The sequence below is a fragment of the Pelmatolapia mariae genome, linkage group LG7 (assembly GCF_036321145.2).
Source record: "Pelmatolapia mariae isolate MD_Pm_ZW linkage group LG7, Pm_UMD_F_2, whole genome shotgun sequence".
Lineage (NCBI taxonomy): Eukaryota > Metazoa > Chordata > Actinopteri > Cichliformes > Cichlidae > Pelmatolapia > Pelmatolapia mariae.
Window position 1 is genome coordinate 46,235,174 of NC_086233.1, and position 19,141 is coordinate 46,254,314.

General features: G+C 39.4%; 1 protein-coding gene across 2 annotated transcripts in view; it reads right to left on the reverse strand.

Moving 5' to 3' along the window:
• kcnq1.2 (potassium voltage-gated channel, KQT-like subfamily, member 1.2) overlaps window positions 1-19,141 on the reverse strand; it is a 184,482-nt gene that overhangs the window by 146,530 nt on the left and 18,811 nt on the right. For both annotated transcript variants that reach the window (XM_063479285.1, XM_063479284.1), the window contains exons 4-14: window positions 16,837-16,963; window positions 16,576-16,654; window positions 16,393-16,489; window positions 14,069-14,209; window positions 11,674-11,784; window positions 11,394-11,489; window positions 10,160-10,282; window positions 8,298-8,463; window positions 4,825-4,851; window positions 3,210-3,263; window positions 451-568 (exon numbers count right to left, since the gene is read on the reverse strand). In XM_063479285.1, the coding sequence (XP_063335355.1) occupies window positions 451-568; window positions 3,210-3,263; window positions 4,825-4,851; window positions 8,298-8,463; window positions 10,160-10,282; window positions 11,394-11,489; window positions 11,674-11,784; window positions 14,069-14,209; window positions 16,393-16,489; window positions 16,576-16,654; window positions 16,837-16,963 (1,139 nt within the window). The remainder of the gene's footprint in view (window positions 1-450; window positions 569-3,209; window positions 3,264-4,824; window positions 4,852-8,297; window positions 8,464-10,159; window positions 10,283-11,393; window positions 11,490-11,673; window positions 11,785-14,068; window positions 14,210-16,392; window positions 16,490-16,575; window positions 16,655-16,836; window positions 16,964-19,141) is intronic.

Consider the following 19,141-nt stretch of genomic DNA (forward strand, 5'->3'; position numbering starts at 1 on the left):
ATTTAGAACACACCCTACTGATATATCTGTGCAAAACCTTCCTGCTTTTGAACACTTGGACACACATTGGACCAGCAAACAACATTAGTGAATTCTCTTCTGCTGAGGGCATGTGACGACAAGCCGGCTGCTCCATAATGTGTTATGTAATCAGCTGAGAAGGATCTCTTTGACATTTCTCACAAGACTAAAGGGATAATCCCCTTTACACCACTACGTACCTGATATGGCCGTTGAGTCTCTTTAACCCTCAAGGGAGTTGGGAAAAAAACAAATACATTTAGAAAGCAGCTAGAGGGGCTCTCTGTTTTGACAAAAGGCCTTTCAATTGAATGACCAGTAGGAAAATCAGTATATTATAGATGAGTGAATAAAGGTCAGAGCTGGGTGATGGATGGGAAGAAAATGGGGCCTTAAGAAAAGAAGGAGGCGAAGCTCTCTGGGACTTACTGAGTTTTGTCAGTTACCACAGGCAGTGGAATATCCTCGCTCATGTCGTCTAGCTCATCAGTTAAGCTGTTGGCTCGGGAGATATCGATGGACGTGCTGTTATTAGGACTCCTCTTCACTGCAATGACAGAAATATAACATTTCAATTCAATTAAATTCATTTCAGTTTTATTTCTATAGCACAAAATCCCAACAAAAGACGACTCAAGGTGCTTTATATCTGGAAAAATAGAGAGAAAAGAATCAGACAACCACCTATGAGCCAGGGGCGGATCTAGAAGGGTGGCATGGGGTGGCAAGTGCCACCCTAAAATGATCCCTTGCCACCCCAAGTGCCACCCCAGTTTTGCATATGACAGTGTTGTTTATTAAAATAAGATAGCATTAACAGTTTGAGTGTAGTTACAGTCAACAGTGAATATAAATGCTAAAACTGAATATATTGCACAGTGTTCCCCCCCTCCACCATTAACAAATGGTTCAGCCCATAGCAGGACCGGCTTTTTTCTTGTTTTCAGTAGCAAGCGATGCTTATGATTGTGCCAGAGCACATTTTGAACAACACCATGGGAATTTCGGATTTTACACAGGTGGTTGGTTGTTGCACTCTGGAAATGGAAGGAAGGTGAGTGTTATTAACCCTCCGTGGTCCACGGACACGCTGCACCTCCAAATCACATGACTATTTTAAGCTGACATAGCAACACGCTGCAGCCACGCTGAGTCTCTATTTCAGCCCACATTTAAAGTTCGGACTTCAAAGTTTTTAAATTTTAATTACAGGCCAGTAAATCCAGAGTTATGATAATATACGCTTTTTTCTAAATACTGTCGTCACGTTTTTGTGTGTGTGTGTTTTAAGCATTTTCTAAGGACAGCGCGAAAACAGTAAAGAAAGAAAAAAAGCCCCCTCTTTCCTATCGGTGGAAAAATGCACCATGTCCACCAATTTTTAAAAAAAAGTCAACACATGGGATTTGGTTGTTTAGGAAGAGGGGAAAGTTTGGGGAGTGATGGTAACGGCAGCGAGACAGACCGAGCGAGTGAGAGAGAGAGAGAGAGCGAGCGAGTTTTTAGATGTGGGAGATTTGTGACCTTTAGTGTTGAGTGTATACTTAGTGTGTTGTGTTGTCTTGTGTAGTTGTTCTGTTGTGTAGTCGTTTTGTTTTGTGTCTCGGTGAGGGCACTAATTTATGTCACAAAGGCACATTTGCAATGTAAACACTGTCACTAAGTAGAAAACCAGCGGAGTGATACACCTCCTGTTGTCAGGTCTGCAGGTTTATCCCTGTGCTGGTCTCCTCTGTCTTTTGGTGGAAAAACATGTTTTTTTACTGGCACACATCATTTGTGGGGCATCTTATTGTGAAACCTGACTGTTCTCTCATTTTAGTTTTAGTAATATTTTTAAATGATTGTACAAAATGAAAAAAACGGCAGGTGTATTGGCTGCATTTTTAGATAAATAGTTGTATATGTTTACAAATTTTACAATTTATATTTGCATTTCAAGTTATAAATATTTACTCAACATGTCTGTGTTTTTTTTACTGTAAAAAAAATACTACTAGAATTTAAGTTCTTTGTGTGATTTCAGATCAGTAATACTAATGCAGTATGTCAGTGAGAAAAACAACTAAATTCAGTTGAGCTGAAAAGAATGATACCAAACAAGGCAAGGAGAAAAATAAAATGAAACAATTTGAGGGTGAACTACAAATGTAAACTCAAAAGGAGTCAAAAATGGCCAGTTTTATTTCAGACCTCAGTGGTTTAATCCAACAAATCATGAAAAATTAGGTTTAAATTTTTGTTCATGACAGTGCAGATTTCTGACATTTTGTGTAATTTAAGCTGTAACAATGTGATTGTTTTCTAAAAAGAAAAAAACAGTGTGAAACTTAAGTTAGAATTGTGTTTGTAAATGAACCGCCCCATGTTGTGTAGCTTTCTGGATTTTATACTTATTGGGCTACGTATTTATTTATTATACAGGCTATACAGTACATAAAATCAAAACTCACATGTTTTATGTAACTAAAGTGTGTAATTATGTGGGCTACAGACAATAATTAAGTTATAGACTATATTTAAATAAAAAACGTGTATGCTAACTGCATTTATTTTAACCATATGTAACCACCTGCATATGTGGGAAAAAAAGGCTTTGATTTTGCCACCCCACTTGATTTCTTTGCCACCCTCATGCCACCCTTAGAAAATTTCTCTAGATCCGCCCCTGCTATGAGCAAGCACTTGGTGTCAGTGGGAAGGAAAAACTCCCTTTTAACAGGAAGAAACCTCCGGCAGAACCAGGCTCAGGGAGGGGCAGCCATCTGCCATGACCGGGTAGGGGTGAGGGGAGTGTGATAGGACAGCAACTACATTTCCAGATACAATTTTATACACAGTTAACTAATACAAAAGGGATGTTTTTAAATGGGTCGAGTGAAAGGGTGTTTTTTTTTTAAAGGTTTTAAAGTTGTGAGTGGCTGTAGAGTGTGAAGATGTCACACACTGCGGTACCAAATGCATAATAACTCGCAACAACACACGGACACTTTACCACAACACAGTTTGGCGTCTGTGAGTTCTAGTATGCGTCACACAGTAATAAAAGTACCTTGTGGGTTGATCGGAAAATGTATGATGTAAGATTTCATTGTAAGACTTCATCACAATATAAGACACACAGCATTGTGATATGATTTAAGGCAGAGATACGAAGGGGGGAGAAAACAGAAAAAACTGAAAGGTACCTGGAGAGCCAGGACAGCTCAGAGTGAAAGATGACCAAGAATGTTGAGGAGGGCCTGAAGCCATGAAAATTAATTAAACCAGAAGGGGAAGGGAGAAAAACAGAGGAAAGGGGGTAAAAATGAGACTTAAGAATATAAGAAATAAACACACTCATCATGCATTTAATGGCATTTCAAGAGCATACTCGCTACAGTACAGCAAAGGCGCTGCAGTTCTGAATGAACTTTAGAAAAGGATGCAAAAACACTTTTTGTGACAGTGTACAGTATTAATACAGGTTCAATAAATAAATCAAACATGTAGCAATTTGTTTGAAATAATTTTCACAGACCAGCTAAGAGGAAAAGTGCCCATTTCTAGAAAATGTATAAGAGAAACAACATAACGAGAAGCTGAAATTGCAGTTCTCTGTTTCAACAGTCTAGCCAGCTGGCTGCTGGTGCAGGCAAAAACAACAGCACAGAACATCATGTGTAGCAGGGTCTTGACCTGCAGTCAGGCTGTCAGCAGAGTTTGACGTGCCTCTCCTCCAAACCACCGAGCCTCTATTGTGATAAAGAATGGAGAGGCAAATCTTCGTCCAAGAACAGAATGACCATTCCAATTCAAGCAAAAGGCATTCAACCTCTCTTGTATTCCATCATCGAGTTTGTTTGACATTGTCCAACGTGGAAGCAGAGATAGCCAGAGAGAGATAGTGGAGAGAAGTGAGAGGAATAGATTCTACCCAGAGCCACTTTTAACAGCAACTTCACATCACTGAAGAAGACATTAACGGGCTTATTGGCTATGAAAACAAGACAGGGGTTTATTCACAATCTGGTTAATCTGCTCCGTCATTTTGAATGTTTTCGGTGAAGGCCGTGGTCCACAGGAAAAGGAGAAAGGGAGAGCGGAGTGCAGAAACAAGATTGCAATAGAAACAGAGTGAAAGTGCAGCCGATCCATTGAGAGATTCTCACAGACGGGGACTCGGGTGGGGCCAGACAGATAAGTGGAGCGATAAGCTGGACACTGACTAAATCAAACAATGACCAGTTTATTTCTAACCACTAGAGCTCCACAATGGCAGCTTATCAACTCCACAACCCCGCTCCCTCCCTGCCTCTTTTCAGCGTCCCAGTCTGGGTCCCCACGGTCCCCAAGGCCCCTGTCCAGCCCCGTTCCTCGCCCATGATGTTGGCAGGGCACCCAGTAAAGAAAACAGACGGGTCAACACGGGCCCAGTCTATCTGCTTGGCTCTGGTTTGGTCTAGCTGAGCACAAAGGCTCAGCCAGCCAGTAAGTCTAATTAAAATACTGTCTGGGCCACATTACATAGACAGGCTAGCTAATGATTAACACAGGCAAGTGGAAGAAAAAGCACTATTTAGCCGGTGAAAGGTGCTACTGGTTACAGTGCAGTGATATTTATTGCATGTGCTCAGTTTTTTTGGTTGGTTTCTATAGAAATAATGAACATAGTGTGACATTTTTTCAAATTCAGCACTGTAATGAAAAAGATTACACAACGGAAACTTCAGATATGGTGGCATCAACCACTGAACCAGCTTGCTTAAAGCACTTTGTTGACATTATCACATATGAGATGAAATGATCTGGTGGTATACTCACCTGATTGCCTGAGCATCCTGGTGATTCCTATAAAAAACAACAAAGAAATGCACAATCTGACTATGTTTTCAACTATTTTTCACACCTTCATCTTTTCCTTTCATGAAAAATGAGTAACTTGTGTTAAAAGTAAGCCAGATACAGCTGCAAATGTGCATTATTACTAGAAGGCAATATTACCCTGTAAATCTAGTTCCTGCTGCTAAGCATTTCACTTGTGGGTAAGGGAAGAGATACCCCATAGCGGCAACGGCAATAAACCATCAAAGTGAAATTGACCAACTTCCCAGAAAGCATGAGTATAAATTTATAAATAAGTTCTTTAGTGCTGTAAATGTTAATGCGTGTATACACAGTTCTTTCAACACTGTTTTCACTTAGGATCATCAAGACGCCTCAGTGATTGGTGACATTTCTTAGCAACAACTACTGAATGACTGCGGGTAAATTATTTTTAAGAAATCCAGCCCGGTGCCAAGTTGAAAGAGTGTCGGTTAAAACAATAAAACAGCCCTGGTTTAGACAGTTGACATTGCAGATGTCTGTTTTATGGGTGGATCTGAAGCAGAGATCATACAGTGCCGTGCTGTTTAAACTCAGACGTTATAATTAGTGACAGCAGGCTGTAGACTTCGGCTTCTTTCAATGGTTTTATGTCATCCATAACTTGTTCCAATTCCGTTTTCCACTCCATAGTCTTGCAGTCTTTCATGTGTATCTATTTAGTATTATTTATTGTTTACACAGAGTATGCAAAACATTTAAATGCTTATTGGCCTGTAAATTTGCTTGGCTATGTGTAAATAAGTGGATGGATGCTAAACAAGATTTCTTAAATAACTTGTTTAATATCAACTTTGATTTGGTTGCTTTTTATCCCCACATACGTGCAGCCATATGTTTTCCTTCATTATCTGAGATCCACCTAATTAAGCAGACAACTACGTATGTTTTCCTCTGTGCAGTTTGTTCTTCTAGCGATGGTCTCGCCTTTATGTCAAGTTTATGTCACTCCAGCTCCTTTTAAGATTCCATGCTTTGACAGGAAAAACTCATAAAGTGCATTTATTAACCTGGCGTCTGGGTCAGTTCATTTAGTGGGGTTGGCTTTCAACACAGGAAGCTAAACCACTTCTCTCTTTAACTAATTATCAATCATAAACTGTGTCTGTAGACCTGCATTTAAAGTAGACGTCCCTATTGATATGAACTGGGCTGCAATGAACTGGGTGCCGCCAGGCCAGATTTTTCACTATGTGAATAATGAATAATAATGGCTTTGGTATGACCAAGGAATTACTAAAATGCAACTGGCATTACAACAAATTCCCACTTGTAACTTGCTGACAAGCTGGTGTTTTAAAGATTTTTCCATTTAAGCCCACTGTGAATTTCTGTGGCCAGCGCGGGGGACAAGTGAAGCAGTAAAGAGCTTGTAACCATGACCTCTAATCACCACTGAAGCTGTAATGGCTTCCATATGGCTTACACCTGGCAGCCATCTTGGCTCTAAAGGGATCAGGATAGAGCCCCTGTTTACTATGTGAAAAGAAGGAACTAGTGCTGCTCAGATAAACCTCTTTCTATAATGATTGTAGCGCATATACAGGTATGTATATATTCACGTATCTACTCTATCTCCTCCTTGACGGGTGGGCAAATCTGAACGAAACTTTACACAAAAACTGTTACATATTCAGTGATTATTAGCATCTAGACGTTTTGTTTGGGTTTTTTTTTTTTAAAGATTTACGATAAATCCAAACTGTTTCGAGCTTCTTCCCTGCGAATGCAATGTTACGTTCTCCGTTTGAGTTTGTTTCACGGCACACTAAACGTACGTTGCATAAATTCCAAATTTGTATTGGCGATAGAATTTTGTTCAAGTCACCACAACATAAAGATTTTTTTTTTTTTAAAGCACAACAGGCCTGGCATAAACCACCCACATGTTAGGTCTAGCTAGTTAGTTAGCTAGCTAACGGTGACAGTTTATCAGAATCAGAATAATTTAATAATCCCTAATGAAATTTTGAAATTTGGTTTATGAACTGAGAGCACCAAGTTGTTATCTTTTGGAAGCAAGAGGCTCTAGAAGACACAATATGATGATGATGATGATGATGACCACTACTTTTTAGCACTACCAATACAAAGCTTCACAAAAATGAACAATGAGATGACTGTTATGATTTAACATTATTTAATATGTTCTTTTCTCATGCAGAGTGCAATTACTTACTAGCTGGCCACAAATGTTGCCATAAAAGCAATGCACATCATGAGGAACGACTGCTGAGCGGCAGTCAATCCTCATGATGTGCATTGCTTTTATGGCAACTCTACTAGCCTTAAGATAAACATAAACCTTAAGGCTAGTAGAGTCTTCCTGCATCATGTTCCTGCATCTTCATGAAAATGTTGGTTCAGGGTCAGAATTGAAATGGACCAATCACATTGTTGTGATATAATTTTGTGGCCAGCCAGTAAGTCTAATTTCTGGAAGAAATAGTAAACATTTTAAGTGTTTTATTTATTAATTTATACAATATAATAAATATATTATTATTATTATTATTATTATTATTATTATTATTACATAAGTTATGTTTGCTGTTGGTGAAATTTAGGTTACTCATATTAGTTTGCTTGTTTATAAAAGCATTAGATAACTTCTTGGCTACCTGTTAATTAAATGTTATCTAAACGCTCAGACAACATCACTGGCTAGTTGTAATGCTGACCCTGAATTAACATCATTATGATAACATAGGAGCAACAGCAACATGGCAATATCAGATTGCATTCATTTGCATGCAACATTTTATTTACAATATTTATTATCACAGCTATTCAAAACCACGCCAACAGTTAATAGCTCTAAACTACCACAAGTATCATAAATAATAACAGTCTTCATGGTGTTATTTTGGCCACTTGAAAGTCCTGAAATCACTTTGCAATTCTCAGCACACATCATTTCATCAAACAAAATTGCATTAAGGAGAGCTTTATTATTGTATTTATCCACATTATCAAATGTTCTCTACATGACTCAACTTTATTCCAAGTTGGCTGCGGAGCAAATATAGCTTCACAAGATATTAAATGTAATTCTTCTAAACACCTTCTCAGAACAGCAGTCTAAGGTGTTAGGCTTAAAACAAAAATTCCCTTGTTAAGAGATCCAAAACTGAGTCAGTCTGATCAAAGAGTAATCAAAACGAGGCGCTGAGTCTTCACGTGTTATCTTGGCTAGCTCACAGATTTTAGACCGATTTCTTGGAAGAAAGGCATTTTACAGAGGTTAGCCATTTTTCTTAGAAAAACCTTGCTGCACAGAGTGAAGATCAAATTTAGCACATCAAAAATTAGGGAGTGACAATAACCCGTGATGTCTATTTGAAATGAATTGTAAATTTGTCAGTGCACATTACAGTAACACAAGAGACGTGGTCCTCTAAGTATATTACCTTCCACAGTTCCCCTTTGCTCTTCACGGAAAAACGAGACGTCCTTCTTCTCCTCAGAGTCATCAATATGATCATAGGTGATCTGGGGGATCGACACAGCTCTCTCTGAACCGACACCCATAGAACCATTTCCTCGGCACTTCGTTCTCCTCTTGTTCAACTTTTTCTAACAGACAGAAGAGAACAATCAGGAAATGAGAAAGAAACAATGGCAACTGCATTTCTAAAAAGTATTTAAAGAATTGCAACAGTGGTTCACGCTGTATGCTGAAATGCTTTTTCGACAATGGACCAAAATAATGCCACGGAAATAATGTCATCAACACAGCCTTATATTTAAGCCATTGTTGTTATGCATCATTGCCCTAATTAATTCCTTCTTGGGTACTGATTCTTGGGTACAAACGAGATAAGTGATACCTGTGTAATCACAGTTGAGTGAATTAAGAGCTATATTTTATGTGAGTCAGTGAGTTTGTGAGAACCTAATTGGTGCCCAAGTCCATTCCACAGACCAACTGACCCACATCAACATTATTGACATGGCCTTTTATACAAACTAAATTATTTGGACTCAGTGCATCAGAATTTGGCATTTCCCAAGTAGCCAACAGTTGAATCCAAATGTTTGAAGCAGTCATTAGGAGAGCGGGAAGCTTTGTTGGGTGTTGAAAGACTAAAGAGAAAAAAAGAGAAGACAAACCGTAAAGAGAATGTGCAGCTAACAGCAGGGTTAAGATATAGAAATCTAAAGTAACGGACACGGAAAGGAGAGTGAGAGGGGGAAAAAACTGTTAGCAAGGAAGTGAAAAAAACAACAACAAAAAACAGAAAGGTGAAAATTCTCAGAGAGAGGAGACAGGAAGAGCCGGGATGAAAAAGGAAAAGAGCAAAATAAAATGTGCTCAACAGGGAGACGGAGAAAAAAAAGCAGGGATCTTGAAAGAGAGAAAGGGGAGAGGGAGGAAAGACAGAGAAGAAAGTCACATGCTGAAACAGAAAAGAGCGGAAGAAGCCTTCATTCTCCCGAATGCATGTGGGTTCAATGCTACACAAAGATTTTTTTGTTGTTGTTCTACTAGACAAAGGTTTACTCCCATGAGAAAGGCGGTGGTGACATCATCTCAACTGACTGAGTCTTTGTCCAGGAGAGACAAAGGCCTCGAGTCATCCTGGTGGAGTCAGGCCTTTAAGGGGAAAAGGGGCTGTTGTGTGTGTGTCTGTGTGTATTTGTGTTTTGTGCGCATTGTGTCCTTACATGTGTGTGTTTGTTTGTGGGAACTCGGCCTCCCCTTTTATTCTGTACGGCTTTTGGAGCAATATAGCTAATATTGTTGCAGAAGGTGAACTACACAAGGAGACAATGGAGTGTGGGCCACACGTATGCAAATCAGGGTATCGCAGTCTAACGGCTTTTTCCAACTGCACTGTCAGCAAGTACAGTCCATATGCTGGCATTTTGAGTTCAAAGGGTTAAATTGTTATGTCAAAAAAAATCTAATTTTTGAGAAACACTAAAAATTCTTATCAGAATTCCAAAGTCAGACAACGGCACACAGGAATGATCAAACACACCGTCACGATATTTTCAGGGTGGGGTTCGCAGCCTGTTTTGTATAGATCAAAGTCAAGAGACACAATACGCAATTGATAAGAAAGAAAAGGATTCAGATGCGGGGGGGAAAAGGTCAGGCTGGATTCAAAGCAGGACATCACAAGACTGGTACCTTTTTCCCCCACAAAGACATACTTAGCGTTTAAAGGCCTGCCTTAAATGCCTTTTGAGAAAAGCAAATCAATCACAACGGAAAAATATACATAACTATTCAACAGCTTTGGCTTCAGTAAAGGTGAGCGATTACCGAAAAGTTCCGTTTCCTTCTGTCAGATTCTGCGGCAGCAACGCCCTCTGGAGTCAGGACGTACATTTTCCACGTAGCTGCAGAGCCGTTTGGTTTCTCCGCTGCATAGCACCTCCACAGTGTCTAAGAAAGGCAATACAGGACAAACCACAGACGTGTTTAACGAATTACATTTAAAATACCCCAAACTATGGATGGAAAACTCTCCATTATATTTATGATGATATAGTCTGAAATGAATTTAAAGGTCATGCGAACACCTCAGCTATAAATCCTTCATAAGCTATACTTGCCTTATTCTATTCAGCAAAATTGTACACTTTTTTTTTTAAAGGTCACTTCAGTCACTATTTGTAACATTTTTAGTCTTTACTTTTTAGTGTTTGTAATGTTGGCTTCACTAAGTTTTATCCAGGGCCACCACTGGCCTGTTGTCCTGTGCAGTTTAAGAAATCTGGCTGTAGAGGCTCGTGGAGATTAATCCCACAGCTGCCAGTTGGGCAGGTTCCACCCTGGACAGGCCAACGGGCCTTTGCAGTGCTAGCAAAGGCCTCGACTGAAGCTAACTGGCATCTATTGTGAATAAGCTTTAACTGAACAACGTTATTTTCCTTTATGCTGTTTTTATTAATGGTATCAGGGCTTAAATTTAAAGGAGTGTATATTTAATTTCATCTATTTATGCCAGGCACAGAGGACATTTGTCTTCCACTAAATCACTGTATCTGACCCAGTTTGTAATGATTTGATTATGCAAAACTTGAGTATGTGTACTGATTATTTTATCATTCTTTAATCATATAAATTAATTTTTGTTTTATAGCATAAAACATATGATCATTTCAAAATTGCTTCTGGGGACATTTATCCTTTTTCTTTTTACAACAGGAAAGGCGGGAAAGAGAACAAAGAAACAACATGGAGGAAACAACCCGATGTGGCATCAAAGCCAGGCTCCTGCAATAACCTGTCAGCATACGTGTTGCCCAGGCAACTTAAAGAAAAGCTTAATTTATTAGAAGCGTAATCAAAACATTCTCAATTCAATTTAAATTTTATTTGTATAGCATGACATCATAACAACAGTCGCCTTAAGACGCTTTATATCGTACGATAAAGACCCTGCAAATATTCTGCACAAAACATTGATACGTTCTGTGCTTTCCAGTGTTTGTTTGTTTTTGTTTTTTACAAAAGAAAAATGCATTTCTAACACTGGGAGTTAGGGATTTACCTGGATAAGGGCAACTGCAGCAGGGATCTGTCTATTGAAGTGTTTCTGCCTCTGCTTCTGTTGGACTTTCAGGGCAAAACCTGAACCCAGGATACCCTGATCAAAGAGAAATACATTTTACTTTTTTACTGTCCAGACTGCAAGAATATGAAAAAGTGAACTTTTACTGTAGAATTAAGGAAAGTATATACAGTTTGGTATAAATGAAACATTAAAAAAATGATCTCCTTAAAGCTGAACTCATGGATTTCATATGAATTAAATTGAAAACTTTATTTACAGCAGGTAGAGCGAAGAAGGAGATAGCGAAGACACTGAAGCAGGAGGCGATGGCCTTTCCTATCCAGGTTTGAGGAATTTTGTCTCCATAGCCGATTGTGGTGACGGTGACCTAAAGACAAAGAGTGGATGAGGTGCCTCTTATGATATATAAAGTGTACGTAAACTTGCATATAATAGCTCTATGGAAGAAAGAAATCACACAGTGATCAAAGCCCTTCACCGATGAGGCACGAAACGAAGAGTGTAATAAATGATATCACATCTTATGCAGTGTAATTACAGTGTTTAGAGGTGTCAGGGTTAAAGAATAACTGTCAAAGCTTTTAATTCAATAGCTTTGGGGGGGTTTTTTTTGTAGATTTGTTTTTTTTTTTTTCATTTTTTTTGACAGGGGAAAAGAAAAGGGAGAAAGAAAGAGGGGGGAAAAAACAAAACAAACAAAAAAAAAACAGCGGAGAAGAGGGACGGGGATAAAGTAGATTTGTACTGAATTCCTATTTCAACATTAAAGATCACACTCTTTTTTCTTTTTTTTTAATAAACTGCCAGTGTAATGAAAATGTCAGTCAATGCGGAGTCCTCAAGGCTTTACCCCTGCAGTCTATAAGGGGAATTAGACGATAAAGAAAAAGTTCATCAGCCGACCTGGATTTGCTCCACCACTGTCAGCGATGGCTGGGGCATTTGAGGCTCTTGCTTCTCAAAGGGAATAAGATTCCCAACCACTAATCCCTAGTGAGTGTAGGAATTTGCTAGGGTGAGGAGGAAAAACAAATACCTCTTGCATTTGCATGTACACCCATTCTGAAAGCAGAGCCAATTGTGACACATTCAGTACACACTTTAGCTTACTGTGAGTGCCTGCGGGGTATCGGCGCGTGAGCTGCCGCTGAGCACTAATACAAAGAGGCTGATGTAAGGTGAGATTCTTTAAAGAGCTTTGAGAGCCAAAAAAAAGAAAAAGAAGAAGGAGCAGAGGTGGGAAGGGCAGGTGGGTGTATGTTGGGAGTGAGTGGAGTGGTGGGGGATTTAATCCCTCATCCACAAATCCGATGACTAAACAATGTCCTCCTGACATCAGAGCGGACTGGTCTGCTCAAAAACACCCATTTCATTCAGTATGTAGGGTTTAGGGGCAAAAACCACATCATGCCTACAAAAAGGTCCCAGACCTATCACTCATACATGCTTACATGAAGGGAAGTGTACTGTATGTACAGTATGTGTGATCACACCCAGCTATTTCTACATGTGCACCATCCTGTATCTACAAACATGCCAGTTTGCCTTTTTATCACCAGTGAGATTGGCAAAGTCGCTCTATGAATAAAAGCCCCATTACCTAACCATCAACTGAAAAAAAAGACAAAGAACAGAGAAGGTGAGGGAGGGAGGTAGAGAAGGGGATATGAATCATGGCATTGGCTTGTCCTCCAGCTGCGCCGTGCACCTGCACATCCGAATGTGAAAATCATGCCAAGCGAAGGAATACTCTGTGAGAGCGAGAGCTTAGCTCCAATCAGTGCAATCGCATTTCAGCAGACGCATGCACAAGAGCTGAGCAAAAGCTTACTAAACTGGTGAGAAAAGATATCGTTACACTCGAATTTACAGTCTCAGGAACACAAAAAAGGTGCAAATCCTCGAGCGCGATTCTTTTCTTTTCTCCTTTTTTTGCATTGTGAACAAAGCAACACAAATAACCGCTTCCACGGAGCAGTTAGAAGCGGCGTGACCTCTCTAACCCTCGTTACATAAAGGTAGCAATCCCGCAATTAAAGTTTTAATTAAGGGAACTGACACTTTATGTTGGTGCTCTAAAAGTTCTTTGAGTCAAAGATCCCAGAGGTGAATGGTTTATTACCCGTCTCTTTGTGGCATACTGATCCCCTGCACAAGGCTGCCATAGGTTTCTCATTACTCTGCGCTTTCAATTCAAATGTTTAATTAACTGCTCTGGAAACCTGAGCCTCCACACACAGGAGAATGGGCAAATCCAGCTCCACGCACGAAAAACATAAACACACCTGTCTCTGTGTCAAGTGTTACAGCAACACATGCATACTATCCAATGAGGAGAATAAAAACACAAGAGGGAGAAATAATAAGTCCACCCAGGGTGGTCAGCCATCTCCGTTTCCCAGCTAGGACTCGAGTGGGTATTGTACAGATAATTGGTTTCAGCTCTTTATTGAGAAGAATCTCATTTGACGTGCACGTTTTGTAGCCTTTTAAATTTGCAAGCGAAATTTGCAAATTCATGTAGCATTCAAGGATCCCACTAATATATGCATTTTGAACAATATTAAAAAAGGGCACAAGGATATATGCCCAGCATCAGTGAGGGACTTTCTTTTGTACAAAGTATTTGTCTTCTCTTTTAGTTGCCTTACCACACCCCACCAGAGGGCATCGGCGTAGCTGGAGAAGCCCGTTTTGCCCTCCTCATCTACAGCATCTTTCTCCGCCAGGTAGACAAAGTAGGAGGAAAAGATCAGGCCCAAAAAGCCAATGTACAAGGTGGTAATCAGCTCCTGAAATAAAACAACATTTGACCAAAGATCAGACTATGAAAATCTAATATGGAAGACTTACCATGGTATCCAGAACTCGACTCTGATTGTGCCTCGAGGCACTTTTTGACTCCACATATAGCTGGAGATCCTTGTGAGTGCCAAAGCTAAATTCTGGGCTGCAAAAAGGTTTAAGATATGCTTTTTTAATGGCATCACATTAAATGTATTCTAATGATCTAGCTCCGTCGCTTTCAAAAGACATCAGTGTTTCACAATGACCAGTGAGTCACAGAACTGCTGCTGGCCGACATAAGCAAGTCAGCCTAAACATGTCAGGCTAGTTTACCCCAAATGATTTTTTTGGGTCTTTTCGGCATACATAAAGAGATCAGTTTCACGTCTCACTATGAGATGAGAGAATTTCTGCACAAACTGGGATTGCTATTTTCTGCTCACAGGCTTCGCTAAAGAAATAATAGAGTGGATCATGTACATAGTGCACCTCATTCTCTGAAGAGATCAAATACAATCTTCAATTCAATCCTCCCTAAAACTAAGCTGTCATGATAGGTGACTCAAGTATATGTGGTAAGTTGTACATATATATGATTCATGTTTCAATTATTATGCAACGGCCAGAAGTGGCTGTTTGTTTTGTGATCTTACAGCAGTTTTTATTAAACTTAAATTGCATATGTTGGCGTTCACTTTTATTAAGTTTTATTCCTGCTAAAATTATTTTAGTGAGTTGATATTTGTAATTTATTTCATCTTGATTGAATTTTGTATAAGAAAAAAATAAGGGGTACCACCAATAGTTAGAATGCTATATTTTTACTTCTTGTTATATATTTACAATTTCCATGTCAATATACAAGTTCATGTTTGGAATTTTGATTTCTGTTTCAGGGGGGTGTACAGGTCTTTCTGGAGGTGTGGTCCTAAACTTTTGATCAGCTGTAAAACAGCCTGTTTCAATTTAAGCATTGTTTTCAATAAAATGCATGCTCAAAATAACATTTTGCCTCACTCTTTTTTCTTCTTGTTGCATGTTGAAGCTCTACTTGGAACCTTGTTAAGATCTAACCAAGCAAAATGTGATTTGTTTTTGCCCTCTTTCAAGTGTTCTTAAACTTTTGATCGGGACTGTATTTGGTTTTCAGCAGGTCTAAACGTCACTGCTATGGTTTTCCTTCAAATATGACTGGATAATGACTAATGGAAAATGTACTAATTTCTTTTGCAACTGTCAACTTGTTGTTTTTTTTTAAATAAATGTCAGCCCATCAAGTACCATGCCATAGCACAACCTATACTGGGCTATATATACATGCTCAGCTCAGCGAATTACCTTAAATTAACTCACCAGAAACTGTTGCCTGTGACTATACAGGACTGAACTTGATCTGTACTTGATGTACAAAAATGATCATTTAAATGTACCTGTTTTTTGCCATAGCTTTTTGAGCCTAAACCTATCCCCCTAAAAAAACAATGGTAAATAAATTCATAAATATGATTAAATGAAGTGCAAAAATCAGAGATAGCAGTCTGAGCATAGATCCCATCAGCTTCTTCACATTACAAAGTGTTTCCACTAAACAGAGCATATCATTTAATAAGGCGATCATCTGACAACAGGGAGATGGCACCAAATCACATTAGGCTCAGTTTGGCTACATCTTAAATGTATTTTTATGATTCTCTGCACACAATCCTCACCGATAAGCCCTTCTCCTCTTATGCATCAAAGAGGTATGAACGTCAGGTTTGACCACAACCTAGGAACTTGGTGTACTTGAAGGATTAAGAAGAGAACATTACATCATCTGACTTCACTGTGTATCGGCCTGAGAAAGAACTAAAACAAGTCTAGCAGAATGAAAAAAAAGAGAGCACAGCCAACCTTGACAACTTCTGTTCTTCTCCTTATAAAGCCAGGTTTACTCTGATTGTTTTATGCACCTCTGTGCATTGGACTTGTTGTCATAAGCAGTAAATGTTACTGTGAGTACGTCAACTAGCGTGTCTGTTGCCCTGTATAAGCACAATTAAGGCCTGTGCATTTACTGTTATATCTTCTGTTGATTGGCCGTTATGTGTTAAAGTGATTCTAAACAATGACATTTAAAATGAATAAATAATAACATACAGGCAGATTTGTGGAGCTAATATATTTAGCTAGATTCTTCTTATCTTACCTGTCGATGAATAAAGACTACAGACCCCAGCAGCCTCCACGTTCCTCCCTGACGGTCCACGTGCAGCATACGCAGGATTTGGAGAAAACGGATGCCTCTGCAACACACAACATCATCTCAGCTGTTTCATCCCACTATAGCTATGAGCACATGGTAAAATGCAGAAGAAAATCACTGCTCTACCTGATGGCAGATGTTGCGAACACTTGGCCGTTTGACCCCACACCGAGCACAATGATTGAGGCGATGACCACTATTAAATCTGTGAGAAAGACACATAAAAAGAAGAAGGAGAAAAAACCCCACAACCAAATAAGGGCTACAATTACTTTTAGTTTGATACAAAAGTGAAGTCTTGCTGGAATTATCTGAGATGTTCATCTACAAATATACTTTATGGCATGTGTTGTGTTAAATGAGAACAAAGGAAAAAGCCAGGTGCACCTATGATTGATATGGGTTTCCTGATAAAGCGGAGGCGTCCTTTGATGCCTGCATATTTGCTGCGGCAGCCTGCCGACCACAGCCGGACCACATACTCCGTGCCAAAGAACAGCACCAACACAATCTCCTGCGGAGAACAATGCAAACACGGATTCAGGGTTACGTTAATCCATTGATACATAGACTATAACTTTGAAACACATACAGGATGTGGAAGTAGATACGTTATCTTTCTGTTTTTTTAAATCATTGATGCTTTGCTATGCATTGCCACTAATTTAAAAGCATTAAAGCTATTTTAATCAATCACCAAGATTTACAGCATTGATATGAGTGGGTAATGACAGGTGCATGAGCCAGAAGAAGAGAGACACAAAGGTGGTCTAGAAGGACCAAATGAGGCCACCCAGGAGTAAAGATGGAGGTTGACAACACAGCTGATAACAGCTCATACATGAGGCAGGGTCAATGGCTAAGTGATTAAAGCCACAGGATGAAAAACCATTAAGTGAGAAAGCTTACTTAATGGAAAGAAAAAAATAACCAAATAACAACTTCAGTATTAGTTGCAATCATGTGCACCTGCATATCTGCATTGTGTCATTGTGTACTTGTTTCGTAACACATGCACGCAAGTGTGGAGTCATAGATGAATCGGCTTCAACTGACGTGAGATCATTTTCCTGGCCACCGAGTATCCATAATACTCAGCTACCTTACTGTCAGGACCTATGGGCGATGTGGGTGGTCAATTCATTGAGTTCAGTTGCTTAAACTGGCTGCTCCCTGACCACCCCTTGTATGAAACTTAATACCATGAGCCCTGCTGCAATAACCCAGCACCACAAGACTTCAAAACAATGACCTGTCAATCACGCCAGACTCTATCTCGGCTGAAGAAGTGTCGCTCTAATATTAAACAAAAGCCTTTTCTCTTTTCTGTCTTTCTTTTTTCGCTTCTCTAAATTATCTGTTTACTCATTATCGCCACTCGAATATGTTTACAACTTTCATTTTTACGCCTGAGTCGTCCAGCCCCTGGGAATCCTGCGCTTCTCATTCATCCGCATGAATTGCACATTTTCTGTCACTGAGTTAAAGACAAAGAAAGAAGCCGCTAAGGAGGCATAATTGACAGAGACGGGGAGAAATGGTCCAGCAAATCTCTATAACATAGCCTGATAATCAGACTGAATAACCTTTTTGCTTTCACTGCATTCATTCGGTGAAACCAAACAAATCGGAGACATGGGCAGGAATTCAGATGTCTCTAACCAGTCTGCCTGTTACATCCATTTCAGCTGAACTTTCTCCAGCAAGCTGTAGGAGGTTTTTGTTTGTGTTAGGACAGAAACAGATTATTTTCCATGCCCCCAGTGCTTTGCAGTTTTGACAGCAGATCAGGCTGTATTTTTGTATGCTGGACTACAAAGTTAGTTGTTGCAGGACATCCTGAAAACCAAGTCTTAAACTGTCATTTAATAATACCTAACACCCAACACAAAACAGCCTACAGAATACCAGTTTATTGAGCTTAGTATTTATGACAGCTAGGTAAAATCTGAAAGTCAAAGGTACGCATGAATTTGGGAAATTTAAAGGGATTAGTCACAATAATGCCATAAAATAGGTCACCCAGATGTTGGGGTATTTTGTACGTGAATTCTAAACTGGCAACTATGTGTTTACTGAAAACAGCTGCCTATTGGTGCAGCGATAATCTCATCAAGCCAGACAAAGATGAAGCTCATTCAAAGACCCACTCGGGAATTACAGTATCACATGAAAATGTGATTAGATCGCTTCATCGTTGCGTTTCACATTGCACGAGAGGCTTATGTATATCAACACACACTCGTGGGCCCATCAGCTCAAACTGAAAATGCTTTCTCTGAGTTATTTGACATGCCATACATAAGTTTATTATATCAAATGGATTTTTTATTTCTTCTAATTTGCAAACTATGCTCATGAATATTGAAATAACCATAACCATATGACAAAATGACACCATGTCAGCAATTTACTCTTGCCAACTGAGTTTGTTCTTTCAGTCTACAAATAACATGTTGCCGTCAGTTGCATAATTGATGCCACTGCTCCCACAAGTGTCATTTAAAGTTTATATATTAGTTTACCAAACCTCTCATTAAATCTCAAATGCATTCTTTAGAAATGTCCTGAATGTGTCATTTAGACCATGACCCAGAGGTCCCTCTTTTTCTTTGACCATAAACTGGGGACGTCATGGAGGTTTTTGGTCAGGTGGGGGGGATTTGGAAGTGACGGTGCCCAATAATAGCTC